The 18,391-nt window shown below is 47.8% G+C and overlaps 1 protein-coding gene across 2 annotated transcripts; it reads left to right on the top strand.

Annotated features, from left to right (window-relative positions):
- The first annotated feature begins 1,820 nt into the window (after positions 1 to 1,820).
- Positions 1,821 to 18,266, top strand: KDELR2 (KDEL endoplasmic reticulum protein retention receptor 2). Of its 2 annotated transcripts, XM_056128543.1 has the most exons (5): positions 1,827 to 2,030; positions 10,967 to 11,067; positions 13,299 to 13,457; positions 14,427 to 14,679; positions 16,098 to 18,266. In XM_056128543.1, exons 1-5 carry the CDS (start codon positions 1,940 to 1,942, stop codon positions 16,130 to 16,132), a joined length of 639 nt encoding a protein of 212 aa, XP_055984518.1. In that variant the 5' UTR covers positions 1,827 to 1,939; the 3' UTR covers positions 16,133 to 18,266. The 2 variants fall into 2 exon arrangements, with proteins under 2 accessions (XP_055984519.1, XP_055984518.1); XM_056128544.1 differs by lacking the exon at positions 14,427 to 14,679 and having other exon boundaries at positions 1,821 to 2,030.
- The last annotated feature ends 125 nt before the right edge of the window (positions 18,267 to 18,391 follow it).

Below are 18,391 nucleotides of genomic sequence, written 5' to 3'. Positions count from 1 at the left end.
ATGCTGGGAATTGAACCCGGGTCAGTCGCATGCAAGGCAAACGCCCTACCCGCTGTGCTATTGTTCCAGCTTCAAACCTTAATAATTTTAACAGTTAGCCTTGGGGAAGAGCAGGATAACATTTGCCTGCATGTGTGAGGCCCTGGATCCATCCCCAGCATGGCACACTAAACTATTTTTTATCACTGAGTTTGTGTTTTCAAGTGCGGTCAAGTGAGACAATGGAGCAGGAGACAGAAAGCTGCATTTCAGGCCTTGTAGGGCTCCAGGCCTGAGCCTCATTGCGAACGGGGTGGATTCTCAGCTGGCTGCTGCCTGGTACCCCAGCAACCTGACCTCTCTGTGGCTACCATCCACTTAGGTGGGAGCCTGAGCATCAGTGCCAAAGGGCCAGTTGGACCTCAGGTTTGAACTTACATTCTCTGTGGTCTCTCTGGGCAGCTTAGGCCCCTTTCCTACCGTCGATCCACAGACCTCGAGGGTCCTGGTACCCTCAGGCTGCACTCTGGCATGTGGTTGTGGCACAAGGAAGGTGGGTGTGAGACAGCTAGCAGAGAAGCAGCTGACCCCAGCTCATTCTCAGGCCTGCACTAGGCTGACCCGGGTTTGATCCCCAGCACCTCGGATGGTCCCCTGAGTCCTGCCAGGAATGATCCTTGATCACAGAGCCAGAAGTAGGTCCTGAGCATTGCCTGGAGTGGCCCAAAAACCAAAAGATAAAGAACTCAGTCCTACTCAGACCTGGGACCAGGGATGTGCCTTTTAGGCAGAGCACTTGCCTTGCACAGGCGAGGCCCTGTGTTCCATCCTCAGCACTGCCAACCATTCCCTTCACCATCGTCATCGTCATCATCACCATCATCATCTTCCTCATCATTCAGGCCAGAGCACTGGCCCGCCCGGATTTCCTGGCCCTAGGCTATGCTCCCTGGTCTGTGCTGGCTTCCCTGATACCCTTTCTTTTCCCCTCCTAACCTTCCTGCCTGGGTGCATTTCTCCTGGGCTCTCTCCTAGCCAGCCTAATAAATTGCAATTTTGCATTTCCAGTCATTCCACATTTGAGCTCTATTTGCATTCAAAAATGACACCATCCACCCTAAAGACAAAGGGTAAGCGCCATAATCATAGTTTAAAATGCTGATTTTTCATTTACTGAGGATGATACCTAAAGAAATATGCCAAGTTGAGACTGCAGAAGAAAGGGGAAAGCTTCCTATGTGAGGACCTCCAAGGGCACTCCACCCTCCTTCTGAACCGGGGACGCATCATCTGCAAGTTTTTCATTCAGCAATGAGTCCTGCAAATTCTGCAGTGGATTTTGCTGACTTCGTAGTCTTTGTAATTTTCTTTCTTTCCATTACCTTACAGAAACACTCCCCGATCTACCTGATGTTACCCCTTTCTTTCCCAGAGACAGTGCCTAGGAGGGTAAAACCTTCCGACCATCCCCCCCAACCTCTCCCCGCCCCACACCCCGCCGAGCCGCGTGCCCCCGTCCGGACCCCGCCACGTCGCCTCCGTCCAAGGCTTCCCTCTGGATTTTCCTCTTTGTCATACATTAGCCTGCACAGCTCTTGAGATCAGTGGGAGGAGAGAGGGGGAAAAAAAAATCCCTGACAACGGAGTGTCATTTCAAACATGAAAGGAAATCGCTGGCACCCGCGGGGGAGCCGGAAACGCGGTCTGGGAAAGTTGGCTACGCGTCGTCGGGGCGCTGGGGAAGGCGACGTGGGAGCCGGCGCTCAGGGCGCGGCGGGAGCGGGGGCGCGGCCCCTTTAAGGGGCGGGGCGGGGGCGGGGCGGAGGCCCCTTCCCAGGCTGCCCCGCGCGCGCCGGCAGTTCGGCCACGTCCCCGGCCACGTCGCGCCCGCTCTCGCCATCTTCGCCGCTTCCTCTCAGGCGCCGCCGAGCTCCGGGTCGCCGCGCCGCCCGCCGCCGCCATGAACATCTTCCGGCTGACAGGGGACCTGTCCCACCTGGCGGCCATCGTCATCCTGCTGCTGAAGATCTGGAAGACGCGCTCGTGCGCCGGTGAGCGGCCGGGCCGGCTGAGGCGAGGCTGAGGCGCGGCTGAGGCGCGGGGCCGGCTCGCCGGGAGGCCCCGCCGGGCTCCGCCGCCCCCGGCCCGCGGCGGGTCCCGGCGCCCCGACACACCCCCTCGGCGGGCTGACGGGCGCGCGCGGCGGGGAAGCTTGCGGGGGGGCGGGCGGCGCCGCCGGCCTGACGTGGCCGTCCCGGAGGTCACCCCGCGCCGGGTCCCACCCGGCCCTGCCTGGCGGGGGGCTGCGCCCCGACTCGAGGGCCCCGCGGCTGGAGGGGCGTGGGGAGGGCCAGGGCGTTTCTCAGGGGGCAGCTCGGGCGGCTGGGGGAGGCACTCAGGGGCCCTGCGTGCCGACACACACGCTCGCCTCGGGGTCCTCGGGGGTCCCCCGGCAGCCTCCACGTCACCGTGAGCGGGGAGGCGCTCGGCCCCAAAGGCCGGTGGTCGAGGTGGGCTTTGAGGTGGCCCCCGCCGGGAACCCCGGGGGTGACAGGCTTCGGGGGACCCCCGCTTCGCCGGAATCCCGAAGACGACCGCGACCCCTTTTGCCCACTCCCGCTGGCCGCGCCCCACTCTGGAAAGACCTTTGAACTCCAAGGGGTCAAAGTCCTGGCCCACAGGGTTCTGGCTGGCAGTGCCCGGTCCGGCAGGCCTGCATGTGCCCGTGAAGGAGGGACCCGCCCCCTCCTCAAACCAAACTAGGGAGCAGCAGCAGTGGGGAGTGCTGTCTGTGCAGGAGGTGTGGGTTACCCCAACATCGGCACATGCCCCAGTGTGACCCCAGCATCACACACGCACCCCACTGTAAGTCCAGCATCTCTCTCTCTCACTCACACACACACACACAAAACTGTGAGTCCAGCATCTCTCACACACGCACAACTGTGACTCCAGCATTTCTTACACACACACACACACACAACTGTGAGTCCAGCATCTCTCTCTCTCTGTCTCACACACACACACATGCAACTGTGAGTCTAGCATCTCTCACACATGCATCCCACCGTGAGTCCAGCATCTCTCTCTGTGTGTCTCTCTCTCACTCACACAGCTGTGAGTTTAGCATCTCTCACACACACCCCACTGTGAGACCAGCATCCCCCCTCACTCATACGCAACTGTGAGCTTAGCATCTCTCTCTCACACACACACATAAAATTTTGAGTCTAGCATCTCTTTCTCACACACGCACCCCACTGTGAGTCCAGCATATCTCTCTCTCTCTCTCTCTCTCTCTCTCTCACTCTCACTCTCACACACACACACACACACACACCTGCAAGTCTGGCATATCTATCTCTCTTTCATCTCTCTTTCTCTTTCTCTCTCTCTCTCTCTCACACACACACACACACACACACACACTGTGAGTGAGTCCAGCATCTCACACATACCCACTATGAGTCCAGAATCTCACATACACCAACTGAATCCAGCCTCTCTCTCACACATACACACACACATGCATGTGCACACACACACACACACACACACAGAGACACACTGTGAGTCCAGCAATTCACACACCCCACCCAACTGAACCCAGCATCTCACACATCCACTGAGTCCATTATCTCTCTCTCTCTTCCTTTCCCTCTCTCTTTCTCTCTCTTACACACACACCCCTCACAAACACGTACCCGCTGTGAATCCAGTATCTCTCCCATACACACATAACTGTGAGTCCAGTATCTCATACACACCCACCTTGAGTCCAGCGTCTCTCTCATGCACACCCACTGTGAATTTAGCATCTCTCTCACACATACCCACTGTGAGTCCAGCATCTCTCACACACCCACTGTAATTCCAGCATCTTTCACACTTCCTGAGTATGATCCCTTTCTCTCTCTCCTCCACCTCCCCCCACCTCTTCCTCTCTCCCTCACACACACCCGCACACCTTGGCAGTGGGGGCTATTGTGTCTGTTCTGTGTGGGGTACACCTGAGTCTGAGGTCATTAGATTAGTTTCAGCAACTCACAGTGCAGGTTTTTGAATAAATTATCTGCTTTTCTCAGACAAAATTGAACTAATATTGTATTTGTTTAAGTGTGTAGCATAATGAGTTGAGCCGAGTTAGTCTCCATGTTACTGTTTCTCAGAAACTCCTTCGGTTGGCAAGTTATTAAGCAGGGAAGCATACTATTTCCTAAGTGTGGATCCAAATTAAGTGTCTACATATTTGGGAGAATTTAGTGTGACTCTGAAATAGAATTCTCAAAAAAACCTTGAGTGGTAAGACTAGAGAAATTTGCTGTTTTATTTTTTTGTTTGGTATTTTCATTTAGGAGACTTAGAAGCATTTAGAAAAATTAAAATATTTCAGCATAGTAAGAACATTTAAGTTTATATGTGCTTGTCAAGTAGTCCTACAGTTAACCTATAATTATAGGTTATTATAAAATCCTTCTTTTTAGAGTTAGGTTAGTTTTAGTTCCTGTACAAAAGATTTCCTGATCCTTTATGTTTCAAAATCACCAAGATCTTTACTTCGAATTAAACACCAAAGTTTTCCATCCTAAATTATAAAAGTTGTTGGGAGACGTTTTGAAAGAGTAAGAATTTGATATGAGTTTCTCAGATAACTGGAATAGGAGACACGTGCCTCTTGGTTGTGTTTCTCACTTTGAAAATACTGGTTTGAAGTTATTTTAGGATTTGGCACCTGTTTTGCCCATGCCTGCAGCCCAGCCACAGAAGCCGGGAGCTTTCCCTACGAGGAGGCGGCTAGGACAAGAAGCTGGAGGTTGTGTTTTCCTGGCTGCTTTGAGAACTTCTGTTTTAAGGAACCCATTTTAAAGTATGTGTGGCAAGTAGTTGGGGAGCAGTCAGGAACTTGATCTAGGCTTAGTGCAGTGTCAGCCTTCTGTGGCTGCTGGTGTCTTAAGTGCATTTCCCGTGGTCCTGAATGGTCATTGTACTTTAAATCCACTGTAAACTCAAGTTGTCACTTTTTTCCTTACTGTGTTTGGGGGCATATCTAGCTGTACTCAGGGAGAACCCCCGTTGTGGTGTTGAGGTTCCTTTGAGGAATTCGAGCTCAAACCCAGGTCCCTCACAGGCACATTAGCCCTTTGAGCTCTCACCTTCATTCTTGTCCTGAGCATGGATCAGTATGCCTTTGGCAGAAGCAGCACCGTTCGCTTGTAGGTGGAGATTTTGTTAATGCATTTTCCTGTAGGCGCACAGAAGTGCTTACATTACTGGTGGCGTTCCCCCTGTCTCATGCTCCGCCACGATTGATTGGACATTTATTTAGTACAGGAAGCCTTTGCAGCACTTTCACAACTTCTTTCTAGCTGCTGTCACCTTTGTCCTTTTGAGTGCCGGACCTTTGAGTAGTAAGTGCTCCAAACATTGACAGCTTACTAGGTGTGAACCTAGTGGAGACACTATTTAAGAGCAGCAGCCTGCAGTTGTTAAGGTCCTGCTCCCAAGGAAGCTGCTGGTTAGCTGAAATGAAACACATGTGGGAAGTGTAAAATACAGGCTGTCAGACCAGAGAGATGGTACAGCAGCAAGGCACCTGGTTTGCACAGAGCTGACTTGGGTTTGCTCCCTGGCACCACACATTATCCCATAAGCACCGCCACAGGTAAACCCTAAGCACTGGCAAGTGTGGCTTTGACACATATATGGGCCATCATACTGTATTATAGTAAATCTTTTTTTTTCTCTTAATTTGATTAGGCAGTAAATCTGATAGCTGTTAAGTGGGATCCTAAGGAAGATGTCTCTGACTTCTCTGTGTGTTGGAGACCTCTTAAGGGTCATGTCAGAGTTTTGCTGATGGCCACACAACTAAAGTCTGCTCATACATTGCTCCTACAAGGACAGATGGGCTCATGAGAAAGCAAATGACTGCTTTCCCCAAACTATAACTTAATCAGAATACAATCAGTTAAAAACAATAAGCAGAGGGGCTGGAGCGATAGCACAGCGGGTAGGGCTTTCGCCTTACAAGCGGCCAACATGGCTGACCCGAGTTCGATTCCTTCGCCCCTCTTGGAGAGCCCGGCAAGCTACCGAGAGTATCTCGCCCGCACGGCAGAGCCTGGCAAGCTCCCCGTGACGTATTCGATATGCCAGACACAGTAACAACAAAAGTCTCCAATGGAGACGTTACTGGGCCCGCTCGAGCAAATCGACGATCAACGGGAGGGCCTTTACCTTTACCTTTACCTTTTACTGATAGAAAAGAAGTGGGCTAAGTTGGCAGTTAATAGAAGCTTAGTTAAGTATGGGAAAACCATTCCTACTAGTAGTTAAGATAGATTTTTGTTTTGTTTTGGGGCCACACCCAGTGGCGTTCAGGGCTTACTCCTGAACTTTGCACTCAAGGTTGGGGACCATGTGGGATGCTGGGAATCGAAACCGGTTGACTGCATGCAAGGCAAGCACCCTACTTGCTATGCTATTGCTCCAGCCCCAAGGATGTGGCTATTAAAGAGTCTCCTGTCCTCTTGGGGCCAGGTATACAACATCCGTATTATACAATAGGTATGCAACATCCTTGTGCACTATGGCATATTCTTGCTGGGGGGTGACTTAGAAGACTCTACACATACTTTGCATGTAGGGTCAGGATTTGGTCCCTGGAACCACACAGTTGCCCAAGCACCTCTGGGTGAGACCCCTAAGTACTGCCATGAGTGTAGTCCCTGAGCACTGCCAGGTGTGGTCCAAAAACAAAAAAAAGGGGAAGCTTTCTTACCTAGTATTAGTATGAAAATTGACACATTCTTCCTAAGGGAAATTGGACAGTATGTCAAAACTTGGGGCTTTGTGCAATTCTAGGGAGCCCATCAATTCTAGGGAGTCATAGAAATTATCATATGTGAAAAAACTACAGGTATAAAGATGTTTGTAGGACATCTTTATATTAATGTGTGTGAGAGGGAGGAATGGTTTCTAGGGAAAAACTATGTCCTTGCAGTTTTTGTTTTTTTTTTTTTTTTGCTTCCCAGCTGGTACTCATGAAGTGCTGGGCCCCTGCAGACAACTACAGTGGCCTCTGGGGATTCTCAGGGCACCATGTGCTGAGAATCAAACCCAGTTGGGCATAAGCTTGGCATATACCCTAACCAGCCTTTGCAGTTGGTTTTTTTTCTTTTTTTGTGGGGTGGGGGGACGGGAGTGAGAGGTTGCTTTTGGTCTGGGGAACAAACAAACACTCTTGGTTCTGTGCTCAGGGATCACTCCTGGCAGTACTCAGGAGACTAACTGTGACTGTGCACAAGGCAAGTACCTTACTTGCAGACTATTGCTTTGGCCATTCCATGCAGTTTTTATAATGAAACTTGTAAGCAAACCAGTTTTCATTAATGGAGGGCTGAATATATGTTGGTACTTTTACACAGTGGACCACTATGCAGACTTTAAAACAAATGAACTAGAAATACTAACAAGGGAAGATAAATATGAGATAGAAGCTAAAAAAGCAAATCATAAAATCAAAACATATTTCTCTGTTTTGAGGGGCAAATAGCAATACCATAAAGAGAAGGGAATTGTAAGAAACCTAGAAAGATGAACTTAAAATGGAGGTAGAAGGTGTGCTTAAAGGTCACTGCTCCAGGGATTGGAGCCATAGTACAGCTTGCTTGCATGTGGCTGACCCGGGTTTGATCCCTAGCATCCTGTATGATTCCCTGAGCATTGTAGGGTTTAGCTCCTACATTCCCCCCGCCCCTCCCCCCAAGCAAAAAAGAGATTCCTCGGTATGCTCAGAGAAATAATTCTGTGAGAATTTGTTACCTGATAGCCTTCTGGAGCTTTGTTTTCAGGATAGAGAAATTAACCTTGGGAATGTCTCTGGTTCAGTTGTAGATTTTCCCTCTAGAAGGAGGTCACTGCCCCTTGCCTGTCTTCAGCTAGGATCTCTGACCTTCCTCTCAAGATGGACTGTATTTCCAGCTTCTGTCTTTTGTTTTTTCAGTTTTTAGGGCCACTCCTGCTAGCGCTCAGGGACTCGCACAGTGCTGAGACTTGAACCCAGGATGGACTTCTGCATGCTATAAGCTTGTGCTCCAGTCCTCTGACCCATCTTCCTGGCCCCGGTTGGTTTGTTTGTTTTAAAGGCAGAAGCTGCTGCTTTTATTAACTGGATTCCAGACCAGAGAGGCTTGAGTAGCACCTTGGAAGCGCCTCAGATGCTCAGCATGGCTGCTTCTGCACCCTGTCAGTGCCAGGAAACTAGCTTCAGGGCCACACACTGCTGCTCGGGCCACTGACTCTCACCCACCCTTAGGCTATAGTGGATTAGGGCAGCGCCCAGAGCACATGGTCTGCTTGGACAATAGTATGACTATGTGCTAGAAGTTGTCTCAAAATCCTACAAAATGATCATTTATCCGATTCCATGAGAATAAAATGCATTCTATTTGATTTCATTTGTTGTCTCAGCATGTTTTCTTTGCTCTGCTGTGTATTGGCCCCCGTAGCACAGAACGCCCAAATGACTTCGACTTATAGAGACCTGGGTGTCTACAGGTGTGAGGCACAGCAGGCTCCCAGACTGTCAGGGTTGGATTTTGTAAGTACTGTATCAGGAGCAGCATGTGTGAGGCAGATCCCGTTGTTCTATAGCTGCTGAGTGAATCAGCAGCACCAAGGGAGATGGATTGTCTTCAGAGATTTGTCAGATTGCCAAAGGCCTGTCTGGCAAAGGGGAGCATAATAGTGAGAAGCTGTCCCTGGATTTGATTTATAGGAATACTGAAAGGACAGAATTCCCAATCTGCTTGCTACTGAAATCTCCTTTGATAAAACCTTGACATCAAGGTTTGCCCATCACATGTTTCCTTTACTGTGTTTGTTTTATTTGGGGGCCACACCCACCAGTGCTCAAGCAAGGCAAGTACCTTATCTGCCAAACTATCCCTCTGGTCCCTCACATCTTTTGGTTTGTTTTTGGGGCCACACCTGGCTATGTTCAGGGACTACTCCTGTTTCTGTTCTCAGAAGTTACTCCCAGCAGGTGATCAGGGACTCTTCTAGACCAGGCATTGAGCCTGGAGATCCTACATGCAGATCATGTTCTCTAGCCCTTTGAACTGTGTTCCTGGCCCCTCAACTTTATATTTAAAAGATAGAAAAGAGGGGCTGGAGCAATAGCACAGCGGGTAGGGCATTTGCCTTGCACATGGCCAACCCGGGTTCTATTCCCAGCATCCCTTATGGTCTCCTGAGCACCGCCAGGGTAATTCCTGATCGCAGAGCCAGGAGTAACCCCTGTGTGTCGCCGGGTGTGACCCAAAAAGCAAAAAATTTAAAAAATTAAAGATCGAAAAGAAGGGTTGGCGCAATAGTACAGAAGGTTGGGCATTTGCCTTGCACATGGGTGATTCCTATGTTTATCCCCAGCACCCCATATGTCCCCAGAGTCTGCCAGGAATAAACCCTGAGCATTTGTTTTTGGGCCACTGGGTGTGGCCCAAAATCAAACCTTTTTTTTTTAAAGGAACATATATATATGTGTGTGTGTGTATATATACACACACACACACACACACACACACACACACACATATAAACATGAATCATATAGGAAATAAACTGAAAATTGATCTCTTCAGGCATGTGAACTGCATGTGAACTCCGCTTTCTCCAAGTCTGTCTTTGCTCTCTCTCTGAGTGCTCCATATCAACCATGTGTCCTTTGCAACATTGCTACTAGAGTACACAAATTTTCCTTTTATTGGGGCAAAACAAAAGGAGCAGAAGTCCTGATTAGCTCTGCAGTTAACCAAGACTGGGTTACTGCTGGTGGGTGCAGGAGAATCCCTTTCTGTACAGGTGTTTGTGAATAGGTTGGAGCTGCAGTCATTCATACATAAAAAAGCAACATTGTTACATCTAGGTTTTTAGATGTTCCAGCTATAAGGTTGTTTTGTAAATTCACAACAATGGAATATCCACATTCTGGAGGAGTGTGGGTGCAGTTCACATTTCTGCTTAAATGCATTCTTGCTAAGATGTCCTGTGTGAAGTTTGCCATGAGGGTGGGTGGCTTCAGACTCTAGACAGACTTGAGTCTCTTTCGCTTTCTTTTTTTGGTTGTTGTTTATTGGGCCACACCAGACATTGCTTAGGGTGCTACTCTTGGCTGGGTTGCTCAGGGGACCGTGTGCCTAGGATCAAACCAGGGTGACCTGCACTCAAGCAAGCATTTGTTGCATTGAATTTTCTCGCCAGCCTGACTTCAGTTTTCTTAATGAATTTACTTTCCAGCATTTGAAAACTTTAGTTCACATCTTTTTTCACATAAATATTTGATCAAATATAGATGTAAGAAAAGTAGACATGCTACATGACTGAAATAAGATCTCGGAGCTGAAACGACGTTCATGTGAGCTGTTTTGGTCCACTAGTGTTGGCTTTAGTAAGTCACTTGGCCAGAGTAATAGTAAGAAAAGTTGTTAAGAGCTTCCCAGCAGTGTACAGGCTTACTCCTAGCTTTGCACACAAAAATAAGGCTTAGTGAGCTCGGGGGACCATATGCGACGCCGGGAATCAAACCTGCATCAACTGCATGTAAGGCAAGCACCCTGTACTGTATGGTCTCTCTGACCACTGAAACAGCTTGGTTTTAGTCATCCCAGAATTTGGTTTTTGACCCTGGAGCCCCCTTCCCAGTGTTCAGTACTCAGTGTTTCCTAAAGAATGAATCATGGAGGGGCTGGAGTGATAGCACAGCGGGTAGGGCATTTGCCTTGCACGCGGCCAACCTGGGTTCGATTCCCTGCATCCCATATGGTCCCCTGAGCGCAGCCAAGAATAATTCCTGAGTGCATGAGCCAGGAGTAACCCCTGTGCATCGTCGAATGTGACCCAAAAACCAAAAAAAAAAAAAAAGCGAAAAAGAATGAATCATGGACTGTTTCAAGATGTATCTGATAACCTCCTTTTGTTTCTTTAGGTATATCTGGGAAAAGCCAGCTTCTCTTTGCACTGGTCTTCACTACCCGTTACCTGGATCTTTTTACTTCATTTATTTCATTGTATAATACATCTATGAAGGTATGATATGGTGTCTAAGAGAATGTATTTTATCCATAATTCTTTGGTTTATGGAAATTGTTGAAGACCAACTGTGTATTTGAAAATTTTCAATAATAATGTGGGGGATAGGGAGGTAGCTGAAAGGACTGGAGCACTGCGCCTACTTGCAGTTCCAGATTCAGTCACCAGTACTTTTTGTGGGGGGTGAGGGGTTGGGGCTCTTGGTGCCATACTGGTGAGAATCAGGGTTATTCCTGGCTCTGCACTCAGGGATCACTCCTGGAAGTCCTCAGGGGACCATATGGGGTTCCAGGGATTGAACCCAGATCAACTATGTTCAATAGGAGGGCAGGCACCCTCCCCACTGTCCATCTCTCTGGCCCCCAGTCTGCAGTACTATGTGTTCCCCTCCCCAGGGTGTATTGGGCCTGGAGCAGTCAAACTTCCAGCCCAGGTAGGCATATAACCCCACAGGTATATTTTGGGAGACCATATATCCCTTACAAGCATCCCAAAAAAGATGATTAGATATCTTTTTTACTCCAGTGCTTTTAGACCACTTTATACATGTATCAAGGAAAATTGTTACTGTTAAATGTTTTGTTACAAAGCAATTTCTCTAAGATTTAAGGATGTGCTGCTTGGGAACCTGTATGGGTTTAGGGTATTGAACCTGAATTGGCTGCATGCATGGCAAAGACCCTACCCACTGAACCATTGCTCCAGCCCATACCACCAAACATCTTGATGGTGCATGCTCCAAATCAGGGAAGTCGTTGGCTTCTTCACACGGTCCTTTATCCCAGCCTTACTGTACTGAATGTCCCAGGCCAACACTTGCCCAGTTCCAAGAGGAGGCAGAAGACAAAGGAGGGTATTTGTTTTTGTTTTGGGGCAGGACATGGTGATGCTCAGGGCTTACTCATGTCTCTACACTCTGGGATCACTCCTGGTGGAACATGGGGAGCCAGAGATTGAACCCAGGTCTGCTGTGTACAAAGCATCACCGTACTGGCTAAAACGTTGCTCTAGCCCAACAAACAGAATCTGGTATGCAAGAATACACTTGTCACTCGTAGTACCAAACAGATGACTGTCATTTGACACAGGTGCCATGAAGGAAAGCTGAGGGACTCTCAGGATATGAACTGAATATGGCTTCTTTTTTTCCTTTTAGGGTTTGAGAGTTGGGAGGGGTGGGGGTGCAGGCACACCCAGCAGTGCCCAGGATGGCCCTTAGTGTGTTTGAAGGATCAGTGCCAGGGGTTTGAACTGGGGTCAGAGGGATGCAGGCCAGCCCTTTAAACTTTGTGTTATGGGGCTGGTGTGATATTACAGCAGGTAAGGAGGATTTGCCTTGCACAAAACCAACCTGGGTTCGATCCCCCGAGTACCACCAGGAGTAATTCTTGAGTGTAGAGGCAGGAGTAACCCCTGAACATCACTAGCTGTGATCCCCCCACACCCACCAAAAAAGGGGGGGGAACCCTCTATGTTATGTCTCTTTCCCCAACTCTGATTCTCTTTCATTTATCCTACAAATAAATGCTTACTGGCACTTTTATGGGACTTGGTTGTTGACTTCATTACTAAGCCATGGAAGCCTAGAATTAGGAAGTAATTTGCTTACTTGCAAATGACTAGGTTCATTGTCCAGGAAAGTTAAAACTGCACTTATTCGGGACCTGGAGAGAGAAGTAGGGTAAGGTTCTTACCTTGCATGTTTCCTACCCTGGTTTAAATCCCTCGCACTAGGTCTGGAGAGATTTGAATTTCTCCAGGGCATTTACTATGCACACAGACAACCCAGGTTCAATCCCCATCACCCTACATGGTCCCTCACACCCTGTCACGAGTGATCCCTGAGCACAGAGCCAGGACTGAGCACTGGGTGTGGTCCTAAAACCAAACAAAAATAAATTCCCAGGGACTTAGTCCCTCAAGCACAGCTAGTGATAGATCCTGTGCACAGAGTCAAGACTTTCCAAGTGCCTCTGGAGGTGGCCCTAAAACCAGAAGAAAATAAAAAATAACTGCAGATACTCAAAATGCATGAACAGGGTGCCCCTTCCTTCTGGTATGCCTGTCTTTCAGGGGAGCCTGGCTTGTTCTGGTTCCTCTGACAAAACTAAATTAGAGGAGTGAGAGCCAGGGTGTATGGACTTGTAGCTCTGGTTTAATTACCAGCCACTCTGAATACCAGTGAGGAAGAAATTGGCCGCTGACCTGGGGTCTTCTCTCGCTTCCAGCTGATCTACATTGCCTGCTCCTATGCTACCGTGTACCTGATCTACATGAAGTTCAAGGCAACCTATGACGGGAATCACGACACCTTCCGAGTAGAGTTTCTGGTGGTCCCTGTGGGAGGCCTCTCATTTCTCGTTAATCATGATTTCTCTCCTCTGGAGGTGAGTGAGGTGGTTAGTGGGTACATCTGGTTCCCTGGGCAAATACACCTGTTTGCGGTTAATGTGGAGGTGGTTCTGTTTTGTTTGTTTTTGAGCAGGCAAACTTCTGGTATAATATATGCTATTTAGTATAAAGAAATTATGAACAGGAGGTATTTGGGTGTGCCTACTCATAGGTCACTGCTGAGCTCTCTGGCAATAAACTTAGCTTGGATGGTAGTTGATGGTACCCTGCTCACCTGAGTGTTGGAAGAATGTGCTCTTCTCCCCACTCTTGGTTCTCTTCATGCCTGGGCATTCCACATCCTTACCGTGTCTGGATCCTGCACTGGTGGTGCACTCCTTGGCATTACCAAAAGCAGTTTGCACAGCCCTGGTTCTTTGCATTGCTGTGGCCAGCTTCCAGCTGCTCTTCCTTCCCTGTGATTCCATCCTGGGTTTGGTTTGAAGGGTACAGGGGCTGCCAGTCCTTCTGTCGTCAGTGGGACTAAACTGCCATGTTGGGCAGAGAATTTACATAATTACAACTCTAATTTCTTACCCCTTTGATTGAACCACATCAAAAGGGAGTAGAGACTGGAAAATGGGAAGAATATTTAGGTGGTTTGGAAAGAATTTTGGTAAGGGAAACAGCAATGAAGGAGTTCAAGAGACCTGATGATCAGTATTGAGAGCCTGGCAGAGGATTTGGAAATGTACCCAAGTTCACAGGAGAACTAGATGATCTAGGAGAAACCTTTGTGGAGATTCTCAGGAATCCTGAGACCTGAGAGAGAAGGTGATGACTGCTGGGAGAGGCCCAGGTGGCTGGGTTCCCTGGTCCCTATCAGGAGGGCCTTACCTCTTGTGACTTCACTTCTGTGATCACCGTATTGCACAGCTGCCCACTCTGCTGCTCCACTGTGGGGGGCATTTCACTCTGAGCTCACCACAGGCCCTGATGCTGACAGCATCCCATTTTCCTGGCAGATTCTGTGGACCTTCTCCATCTACCTGGAGTCAGTGGCCATCCTTCCCCAGCTGTTCATGATCAGCAAGACAGGGGAAGCGGAGACCATCACCACCCACTACCTGTTCTTCTTGGGCCTCTACCGCGCTTTGTATCTGGTCAACTGGATCTGGCGCTTCTACTTCGAGGGCTTCTTTGACCTCATTGCTGTGGTCGCTGGAGTTGTCCAGACAATTCTTTATTGCGACTTCTTCTACTTGTACATCACAAAAGGTATGTTGGGCCACATCCCACACCACCACCACCGTACTGTGTCCTTTTCGTCGTTTTCCGAGACTGTCTCTAGCTCATAAAGTAGAGCAGGTGGTCAAAAGAGTTGTCTGTTTTAGGGGTGTGTATGTGTGTATGATGTTGGGATGGAAACCAGGGATTGAATATATACAAGGCACATTACCACTGAGCCACAGCCAGGACCCAGAGTCTCAAAATTTTGTATTAGGGTTTTCAGTCTATCTTTTCCTTTTCTTTTGCCTTATTATTTTCCTCCTGTGGTAACTTTCCATTATGAAAAGTTCACGAAGAACTGATTGTTGGCCAAACAGGTAGTATAGGGGTAAAGACATTTGCCTTGCATGTGACCAACCCCTGTTCCATCCCTGGCAACACATGTGGCCCAAACACTTCCAGGTTTTTTTTTTTTAATTTTTTTGCTTTTTGGGTCACACCCTGCAATGCTCAGAGGATTACGCCTGGCTCTGCACTCAGGAATTACTCCTGGCTATGCTTGGGGGACTATATGGGATGCTGGGTATTGGACCCAGATCGGTCACATACAAGGCAAATGCCCTACCCACTGTAACCCCCCACCCCCCATTTTAAAAATCTACTAATTTGGAAAGCAGTCTTCCTGAAATATTACTAGTCAAGATTATCATTGTTAATGTTTCAGTAAACATAGTTCCAGGCAGAGGAAATAGCTTCCAGGGCTGAGCACATGTCTGGTATATACAAGGTCCTGAGGCCAATCCCCAGTTCCCACAGTCCTCCAGGTACCACTGGGTGTCATCCTGGTCACCCCCAGCACCACTGGACCTGTGCAGCATTGCATTGCCAGAGCCAGGCATTCAGCCACCAACCCAGTGACTGAGGATCTCTGGCTCTAGCCCTGAGCACTGCTGGGAGGCCCCAGATTCTTCTCTGCATATGCAAATACATGATTTTAACTGTAGGTGCTATTTCATATACTGCTTTTTCCCCTACATTCACATTTTTTTCCTGTCAATAAACAGAAATCATTATTTTTTTGTGGTCACAAGAGTATTTTCTTATGTGTACTACTAGAATTTACTGACCTGCCCTCTCTTCAGGGGCATTTAGGCTATAGCTGCTTTATTTTTATTAAAAATCCAGAGCTAGAGGGGCCAGAGCAATAGTACAGTAGGTAGGACACTTACCGTAGGAGTAAGCCCTGCATACTGCTGGGTGTGACCCCCCAAAAACAAAAACAAAACAAAAGCAACCATCTCTATTAAATCATGACAGCAGTATTAAATGACTCCTGGTCCCAGAGTTTGTTTCCTTGTGTCTTACCATGTAGTATTTGTGTAAAACAGACTTCCAGGAATGGGAAGAAGGAAACTGTCAGCTTGTCAACATCAGTAACTTGTTTCTCTTCCTCTCTTGAATTCTAGTCCTCAAGGGAAAGAAGCTCAGTCTGCCAGCATAAGTGCCAGCGAACATCCCCAGCATCTGTCCTTCAGGGTGCTCGGACAGAATTCTTACCACAGCAGAGGCACAAGATGCTTGAGACAGAAAAGCAGAAACTTCACTCTTTGGTTGCAGATAGTCATCCGTGGCTCTGGAAGAACCCAGACAAAAAAGAACCAGAAGGTTTCTGTTTTATGCATCTTGCCTTATCTTTTTTTATTACTATGTACAAAGATTTTTTTACACAAAGAAACCTAATGCTGTATTAATAAATCCAGTGTGTAGCTTCAATTGGGGTAGTCCTAAAAGTGAAGATTTGTGAGGAATAAGTGCAAACTTTTTTTAATTCTTTGAAATGATTGATTTTTCTTCTGTGTCTGCAATGAAATTATATTCCTTGACAGTTGGTAGATTACATATTCTTTCATCTATCAAACTTGCATTCCTCTATATTTATTTTATTTTATTTTACCAAAAAGCAAAGTTATCTTGTTTGCATCTGAGACACACTACTTTCCATTTGGAATCTCCGTCCTAGTATCTCCTCCCAGGGGCGTCCTGTGAGGATGTCACTACACTACGTTTCCAGCTGTCAAGAGCACTTCCAAGTCTCCAGCTTTTCTCGACCAACATTTAGAATCTCAATGTAGATGGCGTCTCATTTCAGTGTCACCAAAGGTGCCTGCCCTACTCCCCTGCTAAGCAGTGTCAGTTTGAGTCTGTCCCAAGCTTGTTGGAAACATTTAATTGTGGGAAGCCATCTTGCATGTGGGTCTTTAGGAACACGTTGATGATTTGGGTTTAGGACTCTGTTCCCCCAGGAAGGGAACATAAGTTGTGACTTGAATTTACAGTCTGAAAAGATTACTGCAGCCATGTCCATGCTCAGACTCAAAATGCTTTTCTTAACACTTCTGGGTAGTACGATTGACATTTTTCTTTCATCGCAGCACCAATTGCCATTCCTTATGCTCTTATTTTTTGTTGTTTTGACTGAGCTCTTGCATGATTTATCTTGTGTTACCATCCCAAATAAACATTTTGTTAAACATAGAATTGTCTTTTTCATGAATTAGGCTTTTGAAACATCCTGTATCAGGATGATTCTTTTCTCAATTGGCAATAAAAGTTCTAGGGAAGGAGCTGGAACGATAGCACAGTGGGTAGGTTACTTGCTTTTGCTTGCCTTGCACACAGCCAACTGGGTTTGGGTTTGATTATGGCACCCCATAAAGCTCCCCAAGCCCTACCAGGAGTGATTCCTGAGCTCTGAGCCAGGTGAGTCTTGAGCACCGCTGGATGTGACCCCAAAACAAAAAGCTCTGGAGGGCTGCAGAACATTTGTTTAGTTATCTGAACCTGTCTTTTGTAGGGAAATTGACACTATCCTGGTTTTGCCATTGGATTGATTTTGACTACATTGTTTAATACAAAAATAGATGACTTGTTTCTTATGTGGGGCACTATTGACTTTAAAGTGTTGGATGCTGACAGTGCTTACTAAAGGAGTAGTACGCTTGCTTGCTGCACTCAAGTACCTTGTGGTGAGCCGAGTAGGATTCATTGTTCCTGGTCTTTGTTAGGAGATGTAACCACACCCTCATGCGCTTTGGACTCCGCTCCCCAGGAGTGGAACATAAATTACTGTTTGTGACTTGAATTTACAACCCCAAAAGATTACTGCAGCCATGTCCATGCTCAGACTTGGGCGTTTCTCCTTGACTTGCAGCACCAGTCCCCAGTCTCCTTCACTCACATCACTTTCCTCCCTGTTTTCTGGTTTCTGTATTTTCATCCTCCTCAGAAGATTCTGAGTGTGTGCAGGAAGGCTGGGAAATCCTTCCTGAGACCAGGGGGAGTAGCTCACGCCTCTTTTGTGCATGTCAGTCAAACCCAAGCTGGGCCCATGCATTGGAGAGCACGGTGCATCCAAGGAGCTGGAACCTCCGCATGAAGAACCCCTGCCTTCTCCAGTTGCTCCACCCAAGACACCACGATCATTCGCAGCCTGTCAGGACAGTGTCTAAACGAACAGTGTGCCTGGGTGTGAGTGTGGGGCCGGCCAAGTCCTCAGCACACGGTGCACGCCTGCTGCAAGAAGCACTGGTTCAGTTATTTTCACATCCTCAATAAAGATTATCAGGTAAATCTTTTTATGGAGTTCTTCCGTTTGTGTGGAAGTCTTTCTAATGTCAGCACAAAGAAATAAAGCGAAGTTATGAAGTGATAACTTCATGAAAAGCTGTGTGTAAATCCTGCCCCTTGAGTCTTCAATCAC

Source organism: Sorex fumeus, unplaced genomic scaffold (genome assembly GCF_029834395.1).
Source record: "Sorex fumeus unplaced genomic scaffold, SorFum_2.1 ptg000064l, whole genome shotgun sequence".
Taxonomy (NCBI): domain Eukaryota; kingdom Metazoa; phylum Chordata; class Mammalia; order Eulipotyphla; family Soricidae; genus Sorex; species Sorex fumeus.
The sequence above is the reverse complement of the archived record's forward strand: the minus strand, read 5'-3'. Positions and strand labels throughout refer to the sequence as shown.